The 20,688-nt window shown below is 44.5% G+C and overlaps 1 protein-coding gene across 1 annotated transcript in view; it reads left to right on the forward strand.

Moving 5' to 3' along the window:
• LOC130115388 (cytoplasmic dynein 2 heavy chain 1) overlaps positions 1 to 20,688 on the forward strand; it is a 360,238-nt gene that overhangs the window by 321,973 nt on the left and 17,577 nt on the right. Inside the window, exons 93-95 of the mRNA XM_056283019.1 lie at positions 9,654 to 9,743; positions 18,090 to 18,199; positions 19,214 to 19,295. Of these exons, the coding sequence (XP_056138994.1) occupies positions 9,654 to 9,743; positions 18,090 to 18,199; positions 19,214 to 19,295 (282 nt within the window). The remainder of the gene's footprint in view (positions 1 to 9,653; positions 9,744 to 18,089; positions 18,200 to 19,213; positions 19,296 to 20,688) is intronic.

Consider the following 20,688-nt stretch of genomic DNA (forward strand, 5'->3'; position numbering starts at 1 on the left):
ACATCGAGGGTGGTCTGGCGGCAGCCTCACCTGGGGTTGACTGGTGTTTTTGATGTCGTCTTGTGGAGTGCGAGGAGGTGTGTCAAGGGTGTCTGGCTCGGAGAGCTGGTGCTGGATCGCCTGGGAGGGCTGGGAGGAGACACGGAGGGCAGTCTGACAGGACGCGTAATCGGGGCAGGCTCGGGCAACAGCTAGCCCATGCAGACCAGCGATTCCGACAGTCATGCTGGCTGGCATTTGTTCCCTTGGAAAAAATTTTTTTTTTTTTTTTTTGGTTTGGATATATGTGTTAATTTGAATGTGTGCTCTTGTAGTTCTTGAATGTGTTTTTGTCTGTATGTTGCACTGCTGTGGGCAGGGGGAAACGGCATGTCGTTTCACTTCATGTGCGCAAGTACATGAGGTGAAATGACAAATAAAGTGTTCCTGATTCCGGATTTTTCCAAAAAAGTTTTTCTCTTTGTTGTTTATTTTTCTGATCCATATCGAGGGTCTAAGGGGAAAGGATGTCATCAGTTGTCATTTACTGTATCGGCCTTTTTCTTATTGTGTGACTGTAAAGCCCTCCTTGACTGTAACTGCCCTATAGGGCTGTACAAATAAACTTGACTACATTAGCCCTTGACCTCCTGTGCACTGTTGCCCCCTCAGCAATTTTGTCATCCAGTTTAGCACTTTCTCAGACCCTTCTGTTGTGTACTGTGCTGCTGCTGAGATACACAAATGTAAAACACCACAGTTGTAAAAATCCACAGGGACACACACCTCAGCTCACCACACAGGCATTTCATTGCCGCTCTTTCTCTGACACGGTCTAATGATCATCTCTGGCCCTACCTCCCCCTCTATCCCGAGTAAATGCTAAACTTTCATCAAGACTTACATAGTTGGATGGTGTGGTGGTCTATTCCATTGCCTACCAACACGGGGATTGCCAGTTCGAATCCTTGTGTTATTACCTCCGGCTTGGTTAGGCATCCCTACAGACACAATTGGCCATCTGCAGGAGGAAAGCCAGATGTGGGTATGTGTGCTGGTCGCTGCACTAGCGCCACCCTCTGGTGCCTGTTGGGGGGGGGCGGAGAATTGGGGGTAATAGCATGATCCTCCCACATGCTACGTCCCCCTGGTGAAACTCCTCACTGTCAGGTGAATAGAAGCGGCTGGTGACTCCACATGTATCGGAGGAGTCTGCAGCCCTCCCTGGATTGGCAGAGGGGGTGGAGCAGCGACCGGGACGACTTGGAAGAGTCGGGTAATTGACCAAGTACAATTGTGGAGAAAAAGGGGGAAAAATATTTTATCGTATTCCATTAATCTGTTTTTGTCACCCCTCAAGGCAACCTCTGTGTGATTGTGACTCAGTTGCAAGTTTACATATCCTCAATGTGGGTACACTGTTTGTTACAAGAATAATATTTATAAATTATGTTTAGGATTGCTGATTTTAGATTCATGTGTATGTTGCTAGCGATGATCATGCTTCCTGAATTTGGATTGAAAGGGCTCGCCTTTTGCAATGCTCTCTTTCATCTACCCATGTTTATGGAGTATATATATATATATATATATATATATATATATATATATATATATATATATATATATAGCATTTTTTTTCCAAAACCGTCAATGGTGTTATGAGTGCTCAACTAATGAGGAGTGGAATATCAACACAGATACAGGAAAAAAACTTTTTTTCCCTGGATCTACGGTGATATATATGAACATGATGCATTTTTTTAAAGCTTATCTTTAAATGTGGTTTTAGAAATTTGTTAATTCTCTTCTCATGTACAATCATTCAGTGCTGTTGTGTACATACAGTTTCTGAGCTAAGGTAGAATAGTAAGAAAATGTGTGTTGTGCTGTGGTCTTGATTGCAGAACACATCCTTTATCCATAACTGTCGCCTAGGTTGTCATTTTTCACTTGGTGAATACATATTATGTAAGAGGGATGCAGGGCTCCACATGGAGACTAAAATGGTCGCCAATGCGACTTACTTTACTCTTTTTACTTTTACTCTTATTTTATCTTACTTTTGTTTTTGCCTTGTCTGGTTTTATGTTTTTGTTTTGTTTGTTTTTTTTGTGAAGCCCTTCTGTAACATTGTTTTAGAAAAGTGCTATATACATACAATTATTATTGTTATTATTATTATTTCTTTCACGTTTCCTGTTTTACATCCTGTAGAGCCAAGTCCAAACTATGGACCCGAGACACTATAGGGCAGATGTCACTTGATTGACAGTACTCGTTGTAATATATGGACTGTTCTGAGTAGGGCGATCTTCTGGATTGCACAGATGTTGATGTTGCCTGGGATACAGTTGGTGAACTTTTCCATTCCCTTCTTCATGAGTCCTAGAGCTCCGATGACCACTGGTGTTGTTTCGGTCTTCATTCCCCACATGCTGTTGATTTCAGTCTCCAGGTGTTTGTACTTGGTCAGCTTCTCTGTGACTTTCACTGAGGTGTTTTTTTTTTATTTTTGTTTTTCCGGATGGTATTGCCATGTCGATGAGCATGCACCTCTTTTGCTTCCTGTCCCTGATAATGATGTCGGGCTTGTTGGCTTTTATCTCTCTGTCAGTGTGGATGGGCATGTCTCAGAGGATGGTGACATCATTGTTTTCAGTGACCGTTTTTGGCTGATGTTTGTACCACTTCTCAGTTGTCTTGATCTTGTAACTCCTGCAGATCTTCCAGTGCACGTATGCTGCTGCCTTGTTGTGCCTGTATATGTATTTGGTCTTTTCCAGTTCCAGGCAGCCTCAAACAATGTGGTTGATGGTTTCTTCGTACATTCCACAGATTCTGCATTTTGGGTCTGTTCCATCTTTGATGATGCAATGGTGATAGGATCTGGTTGCCAGGCTCTGGTCTTGTGCAGCGATTATCAGGCCCTCCGTCTCTGCTTTCAGCCCGGTGTGCCTCAGCCACTGGTGTGTCTTCTGTTGGTCCACGTCAGCATCTTTCATTCTTTTTGGGTACTTCCCGTGCATTGCTTTGTCCTCCCAGGTTTTTAGCAGTTGCCGCTGGCCATGATGTTTTGCCTTCTGCTTCACTCGTTTGGCATAGATTGTAGTTGCCTCATTTTCTGTTGGTGGGGTTTCAGGGACATCAAGCTGTTTCTTGAATTGTGCAGCTTCTTTATTGATGGAGTAGATCTGATGTTTTACTATCCGGAAGAGTGGGTCATCTGTTTTTGTCAGGTATGCATCCAGCCCGATAGTGGTAGTCTTGAAGGTCAGTTTTAGCTGGACAAGGCCTTGTCCTCCTGAATCTCTTGATAGGTACAGCCTGTCGATATCTGCTTTCGGGTGGTGCATCTTCTCCATGGTCAGCATCTTTCTTGTCTTTGTGTCTAGTCACTTAATGTCGTTCAGTTTCCAATTGATGATTTTGAAGCTGTACATCACTACAGGTATCGCTAGGGCATTGATAGCTTCAATTCTGTTAGCTGCATTGAGTTCACTCTTCAGTACCATATGCACTCTCCCGTGGTACTCTTTCCGGATCTTCTCCTTCATGGTTGAGTGTTGTATGCCGTCTCCTTCATTCACTCCTAGGTACTTGTATGTGCTATCTTGGTCTAGCTCTTTGATTGCGGTGTCAGTGTCAAGGTCTGAGTCTGCAGTCTTGGTAAATCTTCCTTTCTTGAAAGTGGCTATGGCACACTTGTCGATTCCGAATTCCATCTTGATGTCGTGGCTAAAGGTCTTGACGATGGTGAGTAGACCCTTCTGCTGATTGTCGTCTTTGGTAAACGTCTTGAGGTCGTCAATATAGAACAGGTGGGTCAGTTTGCCATTCTGTGATTTGTACCCATAGCTGCTGTTGTTCAGTAGATTGCTGAGTGGCGCTAGTGAAAGGCAAAAGAGCTGTGGTGATAGTGAGTCCCCTTGGAAGATTCCGCTTCTGATGTTGATCGGTCTCGATGTTAACGACCCCTCTGCATGATGGAGATTCAGGGTGGTCTTCCAGGTCTTCATGCTCTCCATGATGAATTTGACAGTTGTTGGGCAGACTATGTAGATCTTGAGGCTCTTCTCTATCCAGGAGTATGGCATGCTGTCAAATGCCTTCCTGTAGTCAATCCATGCTGTTGACAAGTTCTTTTTTTTTCCAATTTGACCTCTTGCAATATGGCTTTATTGATGAGTAGCTGGTCCTTGCATCCATAGCTACCTTTCTTACATCCCTTCTGTTCTGCTGGTAACAAGTTGTTTTTGTCGAGGAAGCTATAGGTCCTCTCTGTGATGATGGAGGTGATGATCTTGTACATTGTTGGTAGGCAGGTGATGGGTCTGTAATTATTTGGGTTCTGTGTCTCCTCTGTCTTCAGGAGCAGGTACATGGTTCCCCATGTGAGTCATTTGGGACATTTCTTTGGATTCTTGGTGATATCATTGTAGGCCCATGCGAGGTCTTCGTGGATGCTGGGCAGGTTCTTGATCCAGAAGTTGGCAATTCTGTCTGTCCCTTGTGCCTTCCAGTTGTTGTTGGCAGCAGTGGTCTCAGTGCTGTTGACGTCTGACCATTATTGGTTCTGTATGTGTTTGTATTGATCCTGTTGTTGCTGGATCCATGTAGCTCCCTCGTTGTGTCTTTTGTTGTTCTCCCAGATCTTACTCCAGAACCCCTCGACTTCTTCAATTGTAGGTGATGCGTTGATGTCTATCTTCTTCTTGCCCAGCTTACGATAGAATTTCCTGGCATCTTCTTTGAAGATATTGTTTTGCCAAAAGAACTTGCTCCTCTTGTCGAATCTCCTGAATCTCTGTGCCTTTGCTTGAATCTGTTGTTTCAGCATCTCTTTGACTATTGGTATATCATTCTTCTGTTTGATGTTGAGCTTTTGTTCCAGTTGTTTCCTTTTCTCTCTTTGATGTTGGCGTTTTTCTCGACTTCACTCAGGAGTGATAGTTGTCTCCACAGTTTCCTAATCTCCTTCTCAATTTTCTCCTTACAAACTGGTTGTTTTATCTTACATTTCTGTTTTTGTCTTGGTGTTTCTCCTGCTGTGTCTGCTATGGCTGAAGGGGCCGCATATATGAGCTGGTTGATTTCTGTTAGGTTCAGTGGTCTTGTCATCTCTCCCTTGATGTTTTGGATGGATTTGTTGGCGAGTCTTTTCTTGATCTTTGGGATTATTAGTCGTTCTTCAATAGGAATTTCTTTCAGGGTTTCCCATCTCTGCATGATGCTTACTATCATCTCTGCTTCTTTCTCATTGTATTTTTCCTGGACTGCCTCTACTTGGTTTTGTACTTCTGTGGGGTCCATGATGGTGTTTTCTGCTTGTTCTGCTGCCTCTTCAGCAGTTGCTGCTTTCTCATCTGGTTTGTTGATGTTTAGCTCCTCGATGTTCATGTTGGGGATGCTCTCTCTGATCTTTTTTCGTATGTTTTCGAGTTCCAGGTCTGTTAGTCTTTGGTTTTTAATGATGTCGCACCTGACATTGGAGAGTTTGTTGGCATCCAGATTCAATCTCTCTGTGGGGTGTTTTTCTCACCAGATGTTGTAGGCAGCTTTGGACGTTGACGTTACTGTCGGGTTTAGTGAAGCAGTGTAGAATGCTTCCATGACATCTATATACTCTTCCCTAGACCATTTCTGTCTTGTTCTTTTTGTTGGGTTTTTAGTTGTTGTACATAGAAGGCCACTGTGAGGAGTGTCCTCGGTGTGGTGTTCCTCTAGTATTTGGTGGGTAGAGTTTGTTCCAGTAGCAGACTTTTCGATCCCAGCCTGGTTCCTCACTGGGGATCGCGGTCCTTGTTGACCCGCATGACGATCGATGCGGTATGGTGATTTAGTTAGTCGTAATTGCATCATTGTGTTTAATTGTCAGAGCCCCTTTGGCCGCTTGTATTACTGGCTTGCCATACTTGCGTTGCCCGGTCCGTGCCACGTGGAGGAGGGGTTGAACTTCTACGGACCTTTTTTTTCTTCTTTTTTTGCCAGGCGCCAGTGGCCACCATTACCCACAAACAAAAACAAAAGAATGAAATGGCGGTATTGTAAACTACTAATAAGACACGTTAGCCCCTAGCTAACGGGTCTGACCCTTTAGCCGAGCGGTTAGTGATGTCGCCTTGTGGCGCAGTACACCCCGTATCGAATCCCGCGACGGGCAAGAAAATAACCGATTACATTGGTGGCAGCGGTGGGATCCGGAAGTGTGCAGATCCTCAGAAGTCTCTTCGGAGCGCGGGAATAACAAAGCGCGAGGGCGCGCTTCCGGGGAGGGTGACGACTGTAAACTACTAATAAGACATGTTAGCCCCTAGTTAACGAGTCTGACCCTTTAGCCAAGCGGTTAGTGATGTCGCCTTGTGGTGCAGTACACGCCGTATCGAATCCCGCACCGGGCAAGAAAATAACCGGTTACACTAACGTTAGCCAGCTGGCAAGAAAACGAAATGCGCAAACGAAAAGCATCAGGCTTTTTCCCACCCCCTGTCCGTCCAAACCCAGCCTCCTCTGCATCAGATCATGCCGACGATGTGGAGACCAACTCGACCGGTGAAAGTTCTTGAGTGACATTTGAGTCGTCCCAGCTCGATTCAGTCAGTTTGCGGTCCTCTACAGGTGACGATAACCAAGCGCGGCGAGTGGAGTCTTCCTCTCCCGTCCCTGGGGCTCCACCATCCCTACGAGACAGTTTAAACCAGCTTGGCTGCAAGAGTTAGCCTGGTGAAGTTATGACAAGGGGGAAGTGTACTGCGCATTTTGTGCTCAAGTGAAACAAGAGTTCATTATCGGTTCGAGTCGTTTTAAAAAGGAGGAGGCATGGTGACGGTAAAAACCATAAGAATGCCAAGGATTGTGTCATTGCTCGGTCTGCCCCTGGTGCCACCCCAGTAGCGAAAGCAGTGCAACGTGCTAGTGATAAAGTCGCAGAAAAAGAGATGAGGGAATTGAAAATAAAACTGCAATGCAGCCTACATGATTGCAGTGGAAGAAATACCGTTCACAAAGTTTAGCTCTCAGATTCTATTGATGAAGAAGAATGGCAATGGCTGTGTCAGAGACATATGATAATGATACAGCATGTGCAGAGTTTGTAGGCTGTATTGCAGATGAATTGAAAAGCAGTGTGCTGGAGGAGGTTTTAAAGGCAAGTTGCATCTCATAACTAGACAGATGTCTCAGGAAAAGACAATGTTATTCACTGTAGGCACTTATCTGATGGAACAGCTGTATCACAGTCAATCAGAAGGAACCCTAAATACTATCAGGACACTGCTTGAAAATTCAGATCCACCCAATCCAAACTAGTGGGTACACAAAATGAGTGCTTTTGGAGCGGATGGTGCAAGTGTTAACATGGGTGCAACAGGGGGAATAGGGGCTTATCATAGTTTAGAGTTAAGGTTAGACTGCACTGGCTGGCCAAGTGACACTGACGTGGTGGTGGTAGTGGGAGATATGGACTCTGAGCCTGAATAAGCAGAAACAACTAACTACATAGTTGAATAAAAAAGTGAAAAAATAAAAGACTGGACATATAAATATTTATGGTTATATGATTGCAATATATTGAACATCGCACATATAGTGTATGTAACGAATACGTTCCAGCATTTCTCAAATCTCTCCTGGAGGACCACTTGTCCTGCATGTTTTAGATCTCTCCCTGCTCCAATACAGCTGATTCAAATGATCAACTTGTTATGAACTCCTGAAGCTGCTTAATAACAAACTGATCATTTAAATCAGCTGTGTTGGAGCAGGGAGAGATCTAAAACAAGCAGGACAAGTGGTCCTCCAGGAGAGGTTTGGGAAACGCTTGCGTAGACTGGGGAAGGCAGAGCAAACAAAGGAAGACAGTACAGAGAGGAAAGAAAAGGCAGTGTGAGGCAGCCCTTTAACAATGTAGCATATGACATCACTATATTTTGGCTCCTGAAATTTTGATTTGGCTCCTAAATATTTTGGGTTTAGGATGGCTGCTAGAATTTTTTTTTGTTGTTGCCTGGAGCCCTGGGATGAGATACTTTCCTGTGCCTTTGTATTTATATTTTCAGTTTTCCCCTTGATCATATAAGCAAATTCTTTCATCATCATCTTGATAGCTAAAAATGAAATATTCAAGCCAGAGAGGCTAGTGCAGTATTCTAGGTTACGTGATCCAGTTACTAAACAATTTAGACAAAAATCCTGCTCTGTGGTGTGAGTTGGGTTTCTTACACGGTGTCGTTAATTGGACAACATCTTTTGTTTTCTTTTTTTCCTTTTTTTCTGCTTTTTCAGGGGGGATTTCCCCTTTTTTTTCTCCCCAATTGTATCTGGCCAATTACCCCCACTCTTCCGAGCCTTCCTGGTCACTGGTCCACCCCCTCTGCCGGTCCGGGGAGGGCTGCAGACTACCACATGTCTCCTCTGATACATGTGGAGTTGCCAGCCATTTCTTTTCACCTGACAGCGAGTGCTATACCCCCAGTCCCCCCCCCCCCGAACCAATTACCCCACTCTTCCGAGTCTTCCTGGTTACTGCTCCACCCCTTCTGCCGGTCTGGGGAGCGCTGCAGACTACCACATGTGTTCTCCGATACATGTGGAGTCGTGTTGCCGGGGATTTGAACCGTGCTAATAAGCAATGGAATAGATTGCCATGCTACCCGGACGCCCCTAATTGGACAACATCTTTTACTGACTCTCCATTTCTCAGCTGTACATGATAGCAGCCAAGAACTTTCAGTTCTTAACGTTATAGAATATGGTGTTTGATCATATATATATATATATATATATATATATATATATATAGAGAGAGAGAGAGAGAGAGAGAGAGAGAGAGAGAGAGAGAGAGAGAGAGAGAGAGAGAGAGAGAGAGAGAGAGAGAGAGAGAGAGTGTGTGTGAGTGAGTGAGTAGCTTATTAAAGCAAAAAATCACCTCAGGCCCCTCTGTTGTGTGTCCGGCAAACAGTGTATCTAAGCTGTCGTATGGCCATACAGCCCGTTGTAGGTTATTGCTCCATTCTATCAGCGCACATTAAGAAATCTCAGGGCCTCGTAACCTTCCACGGCATCACTTAGACGATAGATGGCTTTATATTTAGCATAGCAGGTATGAGGCACACGTTTACATTTTTCTTGCCTCTCATACTTGAGACAAACACACACATATTGTACATATATTTACAGATGTCGAGTGCGTGAGTGGATATTTGACCTGCAACTGGGAAACACACAAGCTGCCAAGCACCAGATTGCACGACGGCAAGCGCTCGATCTGTGTGTGTGTGTGTGTGTGTGTGTGTGTGTGTGTGTGTGTGTTCCGTGTCTGTAGGGCAGTGCTTTGATCTCTATTTAATAGCTTAGGGAATAAGCGCTGCTACTCCCAACCAGTTGTGCGGTTTAACTGTCTCCTGGGGGGAACTTTTATTAAGCAGCACACACACACACACACACACACATCAAGAATATGATTTCTATAAGTTTTAGATTATACAGACACACAACAGCTTCTGTCTGCTTTCTTCTATTTTTTTATGTATACCTTACTTTGTAATTTTTTTTACCAGTCATCATCACCCTATATAACGATCTCCCTCTCATTTTTACCCTCTGTTTCTGCCTCCCTCTCCTGCTCTCTCTCTCTCTTTCTGTCTCTCTCCCGTACACACATTCTCCTCTCTCAGTGTCCCTTGACTTGGCAGAATAAGTGGGAGGGGCCTGAGGAGCCCATGCAGTACCTCAGAGCTGTGGTGACGCGGGCCATTGCCATTCAGGTAACACACACGTGCAATTGAACATGCACACACTCAGGTGGACCATTCACATTCATACATGCATTTACCCAGAAGCCTCAGTCTGACAAGCAGACACCTCTCACACACAATCGGATAACAAAAAGCACCTATCGGGGTGTCCGGCTAGCGTAGCGGTCTATTCTGTTGCCTACCAGCATGGGGATCGCAAGTTGGAATCCCCATGTTACTTTCGGCTTGGTCGGGTGTCCCTACAAACACAATTGGCTGTGTCTGCGAGTGGGAAGCCGGATATGAGTAATGTGCCCTGGTCGCTGCACTAGCGCCTCCTCTGGTTGGTCAGGGCGCCTGTTCGGGGGGGAGGGGGAACTGGGGGGAATAGTGTGATCCTCCCATGTGCTACGTCCTCCTGGCGAAATTCCTCACTGTCAGGTGAAAAGAAGCGGCTGGCGACTCCACTTGTATCGGAGGAGGCATGTGGTAGTCTGTAGCCCTCCCCCGGATTGGCAGAGGGGGTGGAGCAGCGACCAGGATGGCTTGGAAGAGAGGGATAATTGGCCGGGTACAACTGGGGAGAAAAAAGGGGAAAAATCCCCCCCCCCCAATAAAGCACCTATCCACCGAAAATACACATACATACACACACACTCACACAGATATTGCACCCATGGCCACATATAATTCACTTACTGTGTGCACAAAGACCACTCAGATTTACAAGCAATTACACAAATGCACACACAAACAGAAAAATACTATACACAGGTACAGACATGAAGACATGACCTTATGACGCGTATGTACATAGGTCCATGCACTTCATAAGGTCATGATTTGTTAGGAACTGATTTTTCAAGATTTTGGAAAATTCTTTTAACAGGTTGTGTGTCCATTTTTGGACAAAAAATATCTTATGTATAATTGCTATCAATTTTTACTAATCTGCATTTAAATTTAAAGGTCAGAAACTGTGGGTAGATGGCTGAATTCCTAAATTGGTAATTTCTTATTTCACCTCTGCAATAGAAACGATCCGTCAGTGCCTACACTGGTATTTTTGCTTACTTTGGTGTCATTTCTTAGTATCTTCAGATGCTTCATATCCCAAGAATCTGTTCAACCTAGGCTCAAAGGTTATGTAGGTCAATTAACCATAGTAACTGATAAATGTATTCAAACTGTGTCATAAATTAAAAAAGTACAAAAATTTGACTTTTTTATATCAAATTTGACTGAATAAACACACAAAACATATTGATCCAAAACAATTCTGAATGTAGAAAAAATGAACAAAACATGTCTTAACACTCCATAAGTTAGTTGAACTATGTACATTTTTTTAGTTTTTGAAATAAGCTCATTTTTGGGGGTGCCCCGGTGGCTCACCTGGTAGAACATACCGCATAAGGCTGAGTCTTTACTGTGGTGGCCAGGGTTCAAATCCGGCCCGGGCCCTTTGCTGCATGTCATCCTCTCTCCCCTGAGTATCTAGTTTTACTGGCAAATGTAAAATATTCTAATTTTTATGAGCAAAGGCGTTTTGATAGTTTCATCTGCATATACATTTTTCATCAGACCTCCATGCAGCCGGCACATGCCACCCATGTGGGTGGCCAGCAGGGGGCCACCCATGAGAGGTCTGTTTTCAAAGGGTTAAACTCAAACTTTCTTTCGGGGTTATAAAATATGTCCTTCCTGATCGCACCCATTATGAATGTTTAGGCTCAGCCACTTCTGTCAAGTGAAGACGCTGGCTGGAAACAGTGTCAGGGAGCAGTCAGCCTTACCACAGATCCATCACTTAGATTTGAACTTCACTGCTCACGGGGTGGTCGCTTCAGTCTTAGAAGTGAGGAATGGAGTTGATTTGATGAAGATTCCTTATTTTACTGTGCCAGGGGTGAGGTAGCAGTCTAACACAGTATACCTGTACTTTTCTAAAATTCCATATATACACACACACACACACACACACACATACATATATATGTATATATATATATATGTGTGTATATATATATATATATATATATATATATATAGTGTCTAGTCTGTGATTTGTATCATCTTTGGACAGACAGAGACTTCAATCATCAACTATTCCAGTTTTGTAAAATCCTCGCTTTCTGTCGGTGGATGTCTAATTTCTGTTAACAGAAATTAGATTAACAGATTAATAGAAATTAGTTAATTAATAGGTTGTTAATGAATGCTGTTGTTTTTTGTTTTTCTTGCCCTTTTGTATCTGTTTAAGTGGGAGAGTACTGCTGGCGTCTTGGGTGGTTGCCGCTTCTCCCTCTCGTAGCCCCCCCTTCCCATCCATCCCTGTATGTCTGTGTTATGTTTATCTGTTATTTTGTTTCACCACCGTTTATTGTAAAGCGACTTTGAGCGTTAGAAAAGCACTATGTAAGTTTGATTTATTATGATTATTTTTATTAATTTCGAGAGACAGCTCCTTCTCTAGTTAATACCTGTCCATGGGCATTATTTCTTGTGTATTTATAGTATGACCAGAAGAACGGTAACCATACTGTTGAGGAGCTGGACCCCACAACACGATTTTTTTTAACTCCCCCCCTCCCATTTTCTCCCCAATTGTACCTGTCCAATTACCCCATTCTTCCAAGCTTTCCCGGTCGCTGCTCCTCCCCCTCTGCCGATCCAGGGAGGACTGCAGACTACCACATGCCTCCTCCGATACATGTGGAGTCACCAGCCACTTGAGGAGTTTCACCAGGGGGATGTAGCATGTGGGAGGATCACGCTATTCCCCCCGATTCCCCCTCCCACCCGAACAGGTGCCCCGAACAACCAAAGGCGTTAGTGTAGTGTCCAGGACACATATCCACATCCGGCTTCCCATCCGCAGAAACGGGCAGTTGTGTCTGTAGGGACGCCCGACCAAGCCGGAAGTAACATGGGGATTCGAACCGGTGATCCCAGTGTTGGTAGGCAACGAAATAGGCGGCTATGCTACCCGGACACCTGCACAACACTATCTTAAAATAATGAGTAATGAGTGGATGAGTGGTGGATTTTTAAAACAAATTTTATTTTTTATAACCTGCAACAAACCCGCATGGAAACATGGAAATTACTGATGGCCTCAGCAGCATTGTGGCGAATGTCCCCAGGGATCCAGGAATGCCCCCAAAGACTTGATCAGCATTACTATAAGAATTTTATTGGATCAATTTTAGCACATTAAGCATTTTTTTTCCTGATGGGACCATGCCCTACGATAGCCATAAACACCGACCCTAGCCATCACATAGCGTACATAATGGGTTAAGACCACTGAATAGGTTGCACACAGGGTGGTCTGCACATAACAAGAGCCCTTGCATTGTTTTAAATGAGCAAGGGTCAAAAGTAGACTAAATAGATTCATTTAAGATAATGGGCTAAGGAAAGTAAATACTAATCAGAGAGGTTCATAGACTAAAACTGCTTTTTGAATGGACTTTAACAATTAAAGCATGGAGTGTTGACTTTATGCCTGCTCAATAATCCAGGTAAGAAAATCACAGAAAGTTGAATCAGTTCGTCTGGACACAACGTTTATTCGGAGAGAAACTTTTCATCACTCATCTAAGTGACCTCTTCAGTCTCAACTGTACTTCACATACAGGGGGCAGTACTATAGGCAGAGGCATGGGTGCACTTTGGGTGCCCCAGTTTTACCTGTAGTAGCCAACTTGTGTATGGAGGAAGTGGAAAAGAGGGCTGTGATGTCCTGTCCAGGAGCACCACCTTGCCATTGGTTCAGATTTGTGAACAATACCTTGGTTAAAGTTAAATATCAGGACGTAACACGTTTCACCAGCCACATTAACTCTGTGGACAACCACATCGAGTTCACCAGGGAGGATGTGAACAATGACAGGTTAGCCTTTTAGACTGAAATTGCAATTGGTGATGGGGGACATTTGATTGTTGATGTTCACCGTAAACCAACACATACTGATCAGTACTGAAGATTTGACTGTCATCATCCACTGCAGCACAAACTAGGAGTCATCAGGACGCTGTACCACCGAGCTGACAATGTCCCCACCAACACAGTGGCCGGGGAAGGGGAGAAATCCCATGTTAAACAGGCCTTGGTTAAGTGTGGTTATCCTAACTGGGCATTTATCAAAGCCAGGAAGACGCCTAAACAATGCACCAGCCAATCGAAGAGAGGAGAAGGACAACAGCTGTATAAGTGTAAACCAGTGGTGAGTCCGTATGTGGCGGGAGTGCCGGCAAAGCTGAGATGCATATTTTCCAAACACCGTATCTCAGTTGCTTTCAAACCCTAAAACACGCTACGCCAGAAGTTGGTCCACCCCAAGGATCAGGACCCCCGGCACAACAGAGCAATATAGTGTACGCTGTTAAGTGCCGGGAAGATTGCCGTGACTTGCACATCAGGGAAACCAAACAGACGCTAGCCAATGGGATGGCACAACACAAGCAAGCTAACATGTCAGGCTGTGGCGGAGCCAGAGCGGGGGCATTGGGGCGGTCGCCCCAGGGCCCACAAGGTCGGGGGGCCCCGTTTGGAGCTCTGTTGCCGAGATTACAAGCGTCCGTGAACGCACCGGGTCTTGGGACTCCCACGCATTCAGTGACACACTGGTAAAGTCGGCTAATGATAAAAAATACAGTGCAGTACGGGGCCCCTATACATAGATATTAACGGCCCCTATAAAGGCTACAGCCTTTTTTACGGCTATTCATGAATGCATCGGAGCTGTGATCCAGCTGTGATTGGTTGTGAGGTATAACTGCGTCACACTGCCAGAAGGGGGAGTGAGTAAGCATTTTTACACTTGACAGAACTGGACAGTTTTATGAATGAATTTGAGGGAACTTCAAAATGGAGAAGAAAAAACATGCATCAGGCTCATTAAAACGCAAGAAGCAAGAAAGTAAGAAGAAGCTAATTGCGTCGTGTCGTCCTCTTACAAATTATTTTTCATCTCAGTCAGCCGCGACCTCTCAGGACAACCGCGAAGATCGGGTGGATCAGACGACTGACGACGAGGCTAGCAATAGCAGTAACGTTAGCATTAGCAGCACTGTCACTAATCAAAGACCAGAGGACCAGCAACAACCCCGCCCAAACACAACACCAATGTTGTCGTTACAGCCCGGAGAGCCGCCAGCATCAGAGGACAGTAACGTTAGTGCTTCCAGTAGCAGAGATGGCAGCAATAGTTGATACATACAATCCAATTTGGATTGTATGTATCAACTATTTTACAACTGTGAATTTTAAAATGATGTCATCAGAAGGGCCCCTCGAGAATGCTTGGCACCCTCCGTGCTGAGAGTCTAGCTCCGCCCCTGACGTCAGGCCATGACTCCACAGTCTACACCCATCTACAGACCAGTGACCACTCTTTCGGGGATGAGGATGTGCACATCCTTGATAGGGAGGAACGCTGGTTTGAACGGCTAGTCAAAAACACCATCTATGTGAAGAGGGAACGACCATCCCTGAACCGAGGGGGCCGGCTAAGAGTACATCTGTCGCCATCTTACAATGCTGTGATTGCAAATATTCCCCGACCCTCTGTGAATAGTACACATGGCCATTGAAACTCTAGTTAATGGTCATGGTAATATGGTAATTTGCATATGAAACTGATAATTTTCTTCAGCTGTTATGCAACTGTATTATATATAAGGGTGGGGATACCTGCAGTCAGCTGAGACTGAAGAGGTCCCTTAGACGAGTGATGAAATGCTTCTCTCAATAAACGTTGTGTCCAGATGAACTGATTCAACTTTCTGGGATCGTGGCGTTTTGAGAAGTGTCAGACATGTTTTTGTGCCAGGTAAAAACGGATTGGGAATGAAACGCCTCCTCCTCTCTGTTGCTCCTCTCCCCTCTGTCTCATTGTACGCCCACCTCAATACGCCCTGGCAGACTGGTGTCCAAACATCCACATACATAATGTTCATACTTAACTGAATTTTAGGGCTGATCACTCATGTATTGGCTTCATCAAGCTTTCAGTCTATTTACAAGCCTGCCTGCCAGTCTGTCTGTATGCATGTCTTTCCTTCTGCCTTGTCTCTTATCTTTCTGCTGGTGTGACCACCTTCTGTCTTTGCTCTCTATGTTCTATACCCTTCCTCCTACTCTGCTTGACTCTACTTTACCCCTCCATCCCCATCCAGCCATCTTAATACTTTTCTCTCCCCCTGCTTTGCTTGCCTGTCTGAATGAGACACCGTCCACACCACTGCTGTCTGTCTTTCCCATCGTCGCTGAGTGATATCTGTGTTAACAATGTGTCTGTGTCCTGTTAGCTAATCGGACTAGTAAAGGCAAAGCTGGGCTGGAGCTGATGCTGAGAGTAGGGACTGCTACGGACCTCCTAGCAAAGCGGCACACCCAGACAAACAGAATGACCTTGAAACGCACGCAAAATGAGTGCCACGCACACAAACACCCGACGCTGTGCACACCAGCACACACTGACAAACTGCATTATTAATGCCTGGGGCGCTCTCCTTGCATGCATGTGTGCTTATGTGCATGTATGCATGAGTGCCCGTTGTGTGCAAATGTGTGTGTTTCTACGCATGTCTGCGCATGAACGTACATGCTTGTGTGCATGTTTAAGCATCTGCATGTGCAGGTGTGTGCTTGCATGTACATATATATGTGTGTGTGCGTTATTTTGTCTTTGCAGAACATGTCATCTGTCAAGCCAGTGGAGATAGACGCCAGGTTTAAAATGAATCCATTTATTATAGAGATTGCATCAGATGTTTGCTTGTTCCGCCTCTATTTGTCAGCAGTGTTATAAAGTTGACCTCCAAATCCACTGGTTTCTATGGTGATTTAGGAGGAAAATGCCTACCTGTTCAAAAGTGATGATTAGGGACCGGCCCAGAATAGATCAACATCTTGAATAATGCCCAAATCCAACGTCTCTCCTTTTGTGCTGATGGGGTCTCACACTTTGTGCTTTTAAATTTGTCCATCCCTGTACAGATATTTCATCATGATTAGCTCAGCTATTTGTTCTATGCCAGAGGACATTGCGATCAGCTGTTTTGAGAATGATCAACTTGTGTGATTAGGAATCAGACAGCTAGGATTTTTGATCTGTGACTTCACTTTATAATCAGCCCAGGACAGTACCTTTCCTTCTTCCTTATAACAAGCTCCCCTCTTTTGTACTAATCTGACTGTGCCATGTACTATCCGGGTGGCGTGGCGGTCTATTCCAACACGGGGATCGCCGGTTCAAATCTCCGTGTTACCTTCGGCTTGATCAGGCATCCCTACTGACACAATTGGCCGTGTCTGTGGGTGGGAAATGGGTATGTGTCATGGTCGCTGCACTAGCGCCTCCTCTAATCAGTCAGGGCGCCTGTTCGGGGAGGAGGGGAAACTGGGGGGGGGGGGAATAGCGTGATCCTCCCATGCGCTGCACCCCCTGGTGAAACTCCTCACTGTCAGGTGAAAAGAAGTGGCTGGTGACTGCACATGTATCGAAGGAGGAGGACTGTGGTAGTCTGCAGCCCTCCCTGACTCGGCAGAGGGGGTGGAGCAATGACTGCGACGACTCGGAAGATTGGGGTAATTGGCCAGGTACAACTGAAAGAAAAAAAGGGGGGGGAATCCAAAAAGAAAAAAGATAAGAAAATTGCTTGTATGCTTGTTTTAAGTAACTCAGTATATTTATGCACACTTGGATGTGAACTTCTACATCTGTGTCCACCAGTAAGTAATTGGGGTCCCAGTGTTATCAGTGTGTGTCTTGTTGATGATGTGTTGTAGTGATAAAAGGATGTGAGGACATCTAATTTCATGCCCCCCCCCCCCACACACACACCTTTTTAGTGACAGTTTTACTTGGCTTTGGCCTCTCCCTGTTACTCATTAACACCCCCACCCCCCTCTCCTGTTTACAACCGCACTCTTACTAACAAAAATATACTGAAGGTTTGTCTTGATGCATGCTCAATAATCCGGGTCAGGAAATCCAAGTTCTTGGATATGCTGAAGGTTGTCTCACGCCGTCGTCTCTTTTTATTCCATGTGAAAAATTCATGATCCTAATAAGATTTTATAATTTATTAATGTATTTTCTAACTTAGTTTCATGCAAGTGGTGGCACAGACAGTTTAGCTATTCAGGACCACCTCAAGTTCTGTGACATTTCACCCTTTGAGATGAAGTCAATGCACTGTATTCTCAATATTACTTGGCTTGATTCTTCAACTTATCCGTGTACCTCTGGTTTGAAACCAATTTTATGCCATAGCTATATGTTATCTGCAAGGCTTTTCAGTCCATTAATTTATCTTTTTGTGTGGGTCCGTCTATCTGTGCCTGTCCTTGTGTATATCTAGAGCTGGGTGGAGCTCGCGGGAAGACAAGCCCTTCTGTCAGACACGTTGGATTTATCTGACCTTTTCCACCCTGATACCTTCCTCAATGCACTGAGGCAGGAGACTTCCAGGTGACACTGTGTGTGCATGCATCATACATGTTGTGTCTGTTGGTCCATTTGCAAGTCCCTGTGTAAAAATGTAGACTGAAATTTCATTTGGCTGCTTAACAATTATCCATTTTCAACCCCAACACTTTGATAAAGTGGTAAGACGTAGGGAAAATCTTTGTGTAGTGAAATTATGTCCCTCAATATGAAGCACCTGAATGGAAAAATATCAGGAAGCCTCTCCCTGTATTCACCTTCCTTCGGTGTTATGAGTTTTTAAACTGAAGTGAAAACATGGTTTTATTCTCTATACTGTTAGCTGAGCCCTACCTCTAATCTTCACCCATTATGAGCCTCCAAAAATAACAGGAAACTTGTTATTCCCAGACGTCATTAACACCGTAACATACAGTACAGTCAGGCTCAGGACCAAAAGGTTGTGAGTTCTATCCTGACACAGGGTAGGCAAGTCAAGCTGTACTCTGCAGTGGGGTGGATGCAGTCGGCTCTGTGCATAACTGTAGTCTACTGACCTCCGGTTTCTACTGCAGCGGTCATACCAGTTTCCTGTTTGTTGGCGTGTGCTATTGACAATGGCATATTTTTCACGATGCCTGCAAGAGTTACCATGGATAAATGTCAACAACATGCACAGAATTGTCGATAAACTTTCACCTGCACCTCCCAGCAAATGGGTGAAAAGTTTCAAGTTGTACATATCAAGTTATGTCCCCAATGCTGGGAGGTGCAGGTGAAAGTTTATCGACAATTTTGTGCATGTTGTTGACATTTATCCATGGTAACTCTTGCAGGCATCGTGAAAAATATGCCATTGTCAATAGCACATGCCAACAAACAGGAAACCGGTATGACCGCTGCAGTAGAAACCGGAAGTCAGTGGGCTACCGCTATGCAGAGCTGATTACAACTACGGACTGTTCTGTTGACTCTGTCTATGTTTGTCTGTTTTTTACCATAATTTGCTCATTGCATTTTTTTTTGTTTGTTTGTTTGTTTGTTTTTTTGTGGCCTCAGGTCCATAGGTTGTTCTATGGATAGTCTGAAGTTTGTGACATCATGGAGGAGTCCCATTACAGAGGCCAAGCTGCAAATCAAGGTAGAATTACACAAAAACATACATTCACACACGTAGCACAGGCATGTGCTTACAGTCCAGACAAATGCACCACTCCTTTTTACCCTCAGGATAATGGAGGGTGTTCAGTCTTAAGATGCTGGCTCAGTAACTTAATGGGAAAAAATATGGATCATTCAAAAAATGTACACCTTAGAGAAAGACAAAAGAAGCAAGAAGAGCAAGTGAAATAAGCAATATTCCAATCCAAACACAAATTTGATGATTGTCCAAACTTGCAACTTGAGCATTCAATTGGGAGCTATTTGTTTGCTGTGCTGGGTGCCAAAGACAAGTCAGCTGCTTCTGACAATCATCATCCCTTCTCAACAGCTGAACAGCAGAGAAAACTTAGCTCAGTTTATTAGCAACTTCATCTGTCAGCAGCCATTCCCTGTCTGGTGTGGTTAAACGGTGTACCAAGCAGATACACTGTATGGCCAAAAGTACGTGAACAGCGAGTGAAATAAACATCAGAGATGATTTGCTGCTAAAAGCAAAAACTGCAGGAGCTACTGAAGCTGTTGCAAGTTACTCCTCTTGATAGTAGTGCTTGATGGCAGGGTGGTCAAAGCATTCGCCATCTACAGGCCAGTGGCCACTCTTTCAAGGATGAGGATGTGTACATCATTGATAAGGAGGAACACTGGTTTGAACGGGGAGTCAAAGAGGCCAGCTATGTTAAGAGGGAACGACCATCCCTGAACAGAGGGGGGGGGGGGGGCTAAGAGTACATCTGTCACCATCTTACAATGCTGTGAATGCAAACATTTCCAAATCCTCTGTGAATAGTACACATGGCTATTGAAACTCTAGTTAATGGTCACACCCATATCATGAAACTGGTTGTTGGTTTCGATTGTTATGCATCTGTCGCCATCTTACAAGCTGTGATTGCAAACATTCCCAAATCCTGTGAATAGTACACATGGCCATTGAAACTCTAGTAAATTGTCAAACACATATTGGTACATGAAACTGGTCATTGGATTCAGTCGTTATGCAACTGTACTGTTTATAAGGGTGGGGATGCCTACAGTCAGTTTAGACTGAAGAGGTCACTTAATTGAGTGATGAAACATATGTCAATACACATTGTATCCAGATGAACTGATTCAACCTTCCTTTATTTTCTTACCTGGATTATTGAGCATGCATCAAGACTTTCCCTGATGTACAATTCATGGCAATCCTCCCAGCACTTAACCACATACACTGTGTCACTCTGTTTGTGCTGGGGGACCCAATCCTTGAGGTGGGCCAATTTCTGGCACAGCATGTTTTGGGGTTTGAAAGCAACTGAGACGCGGTTTTTCGAAAATATGGGTCTCAACTGTTCCGCCACTCCCGCCACATACGGAATCACCACTGATTT

The sequence above is a fragment of the Lampris incognitus genome, chromosome 7 (genome assembly GCF_029633865.1).
Source record: "Lampris incognitus isolate fLamInc1 chromosome 7, fLamInc1.hap2, whole genome shotgun sequence".
Lineage (NCBI taxonomy): Eukaryota > Metazoa > Chordata > Actinopteri > Lampriformes > Lampridae > Lampris > Lampris incognitus.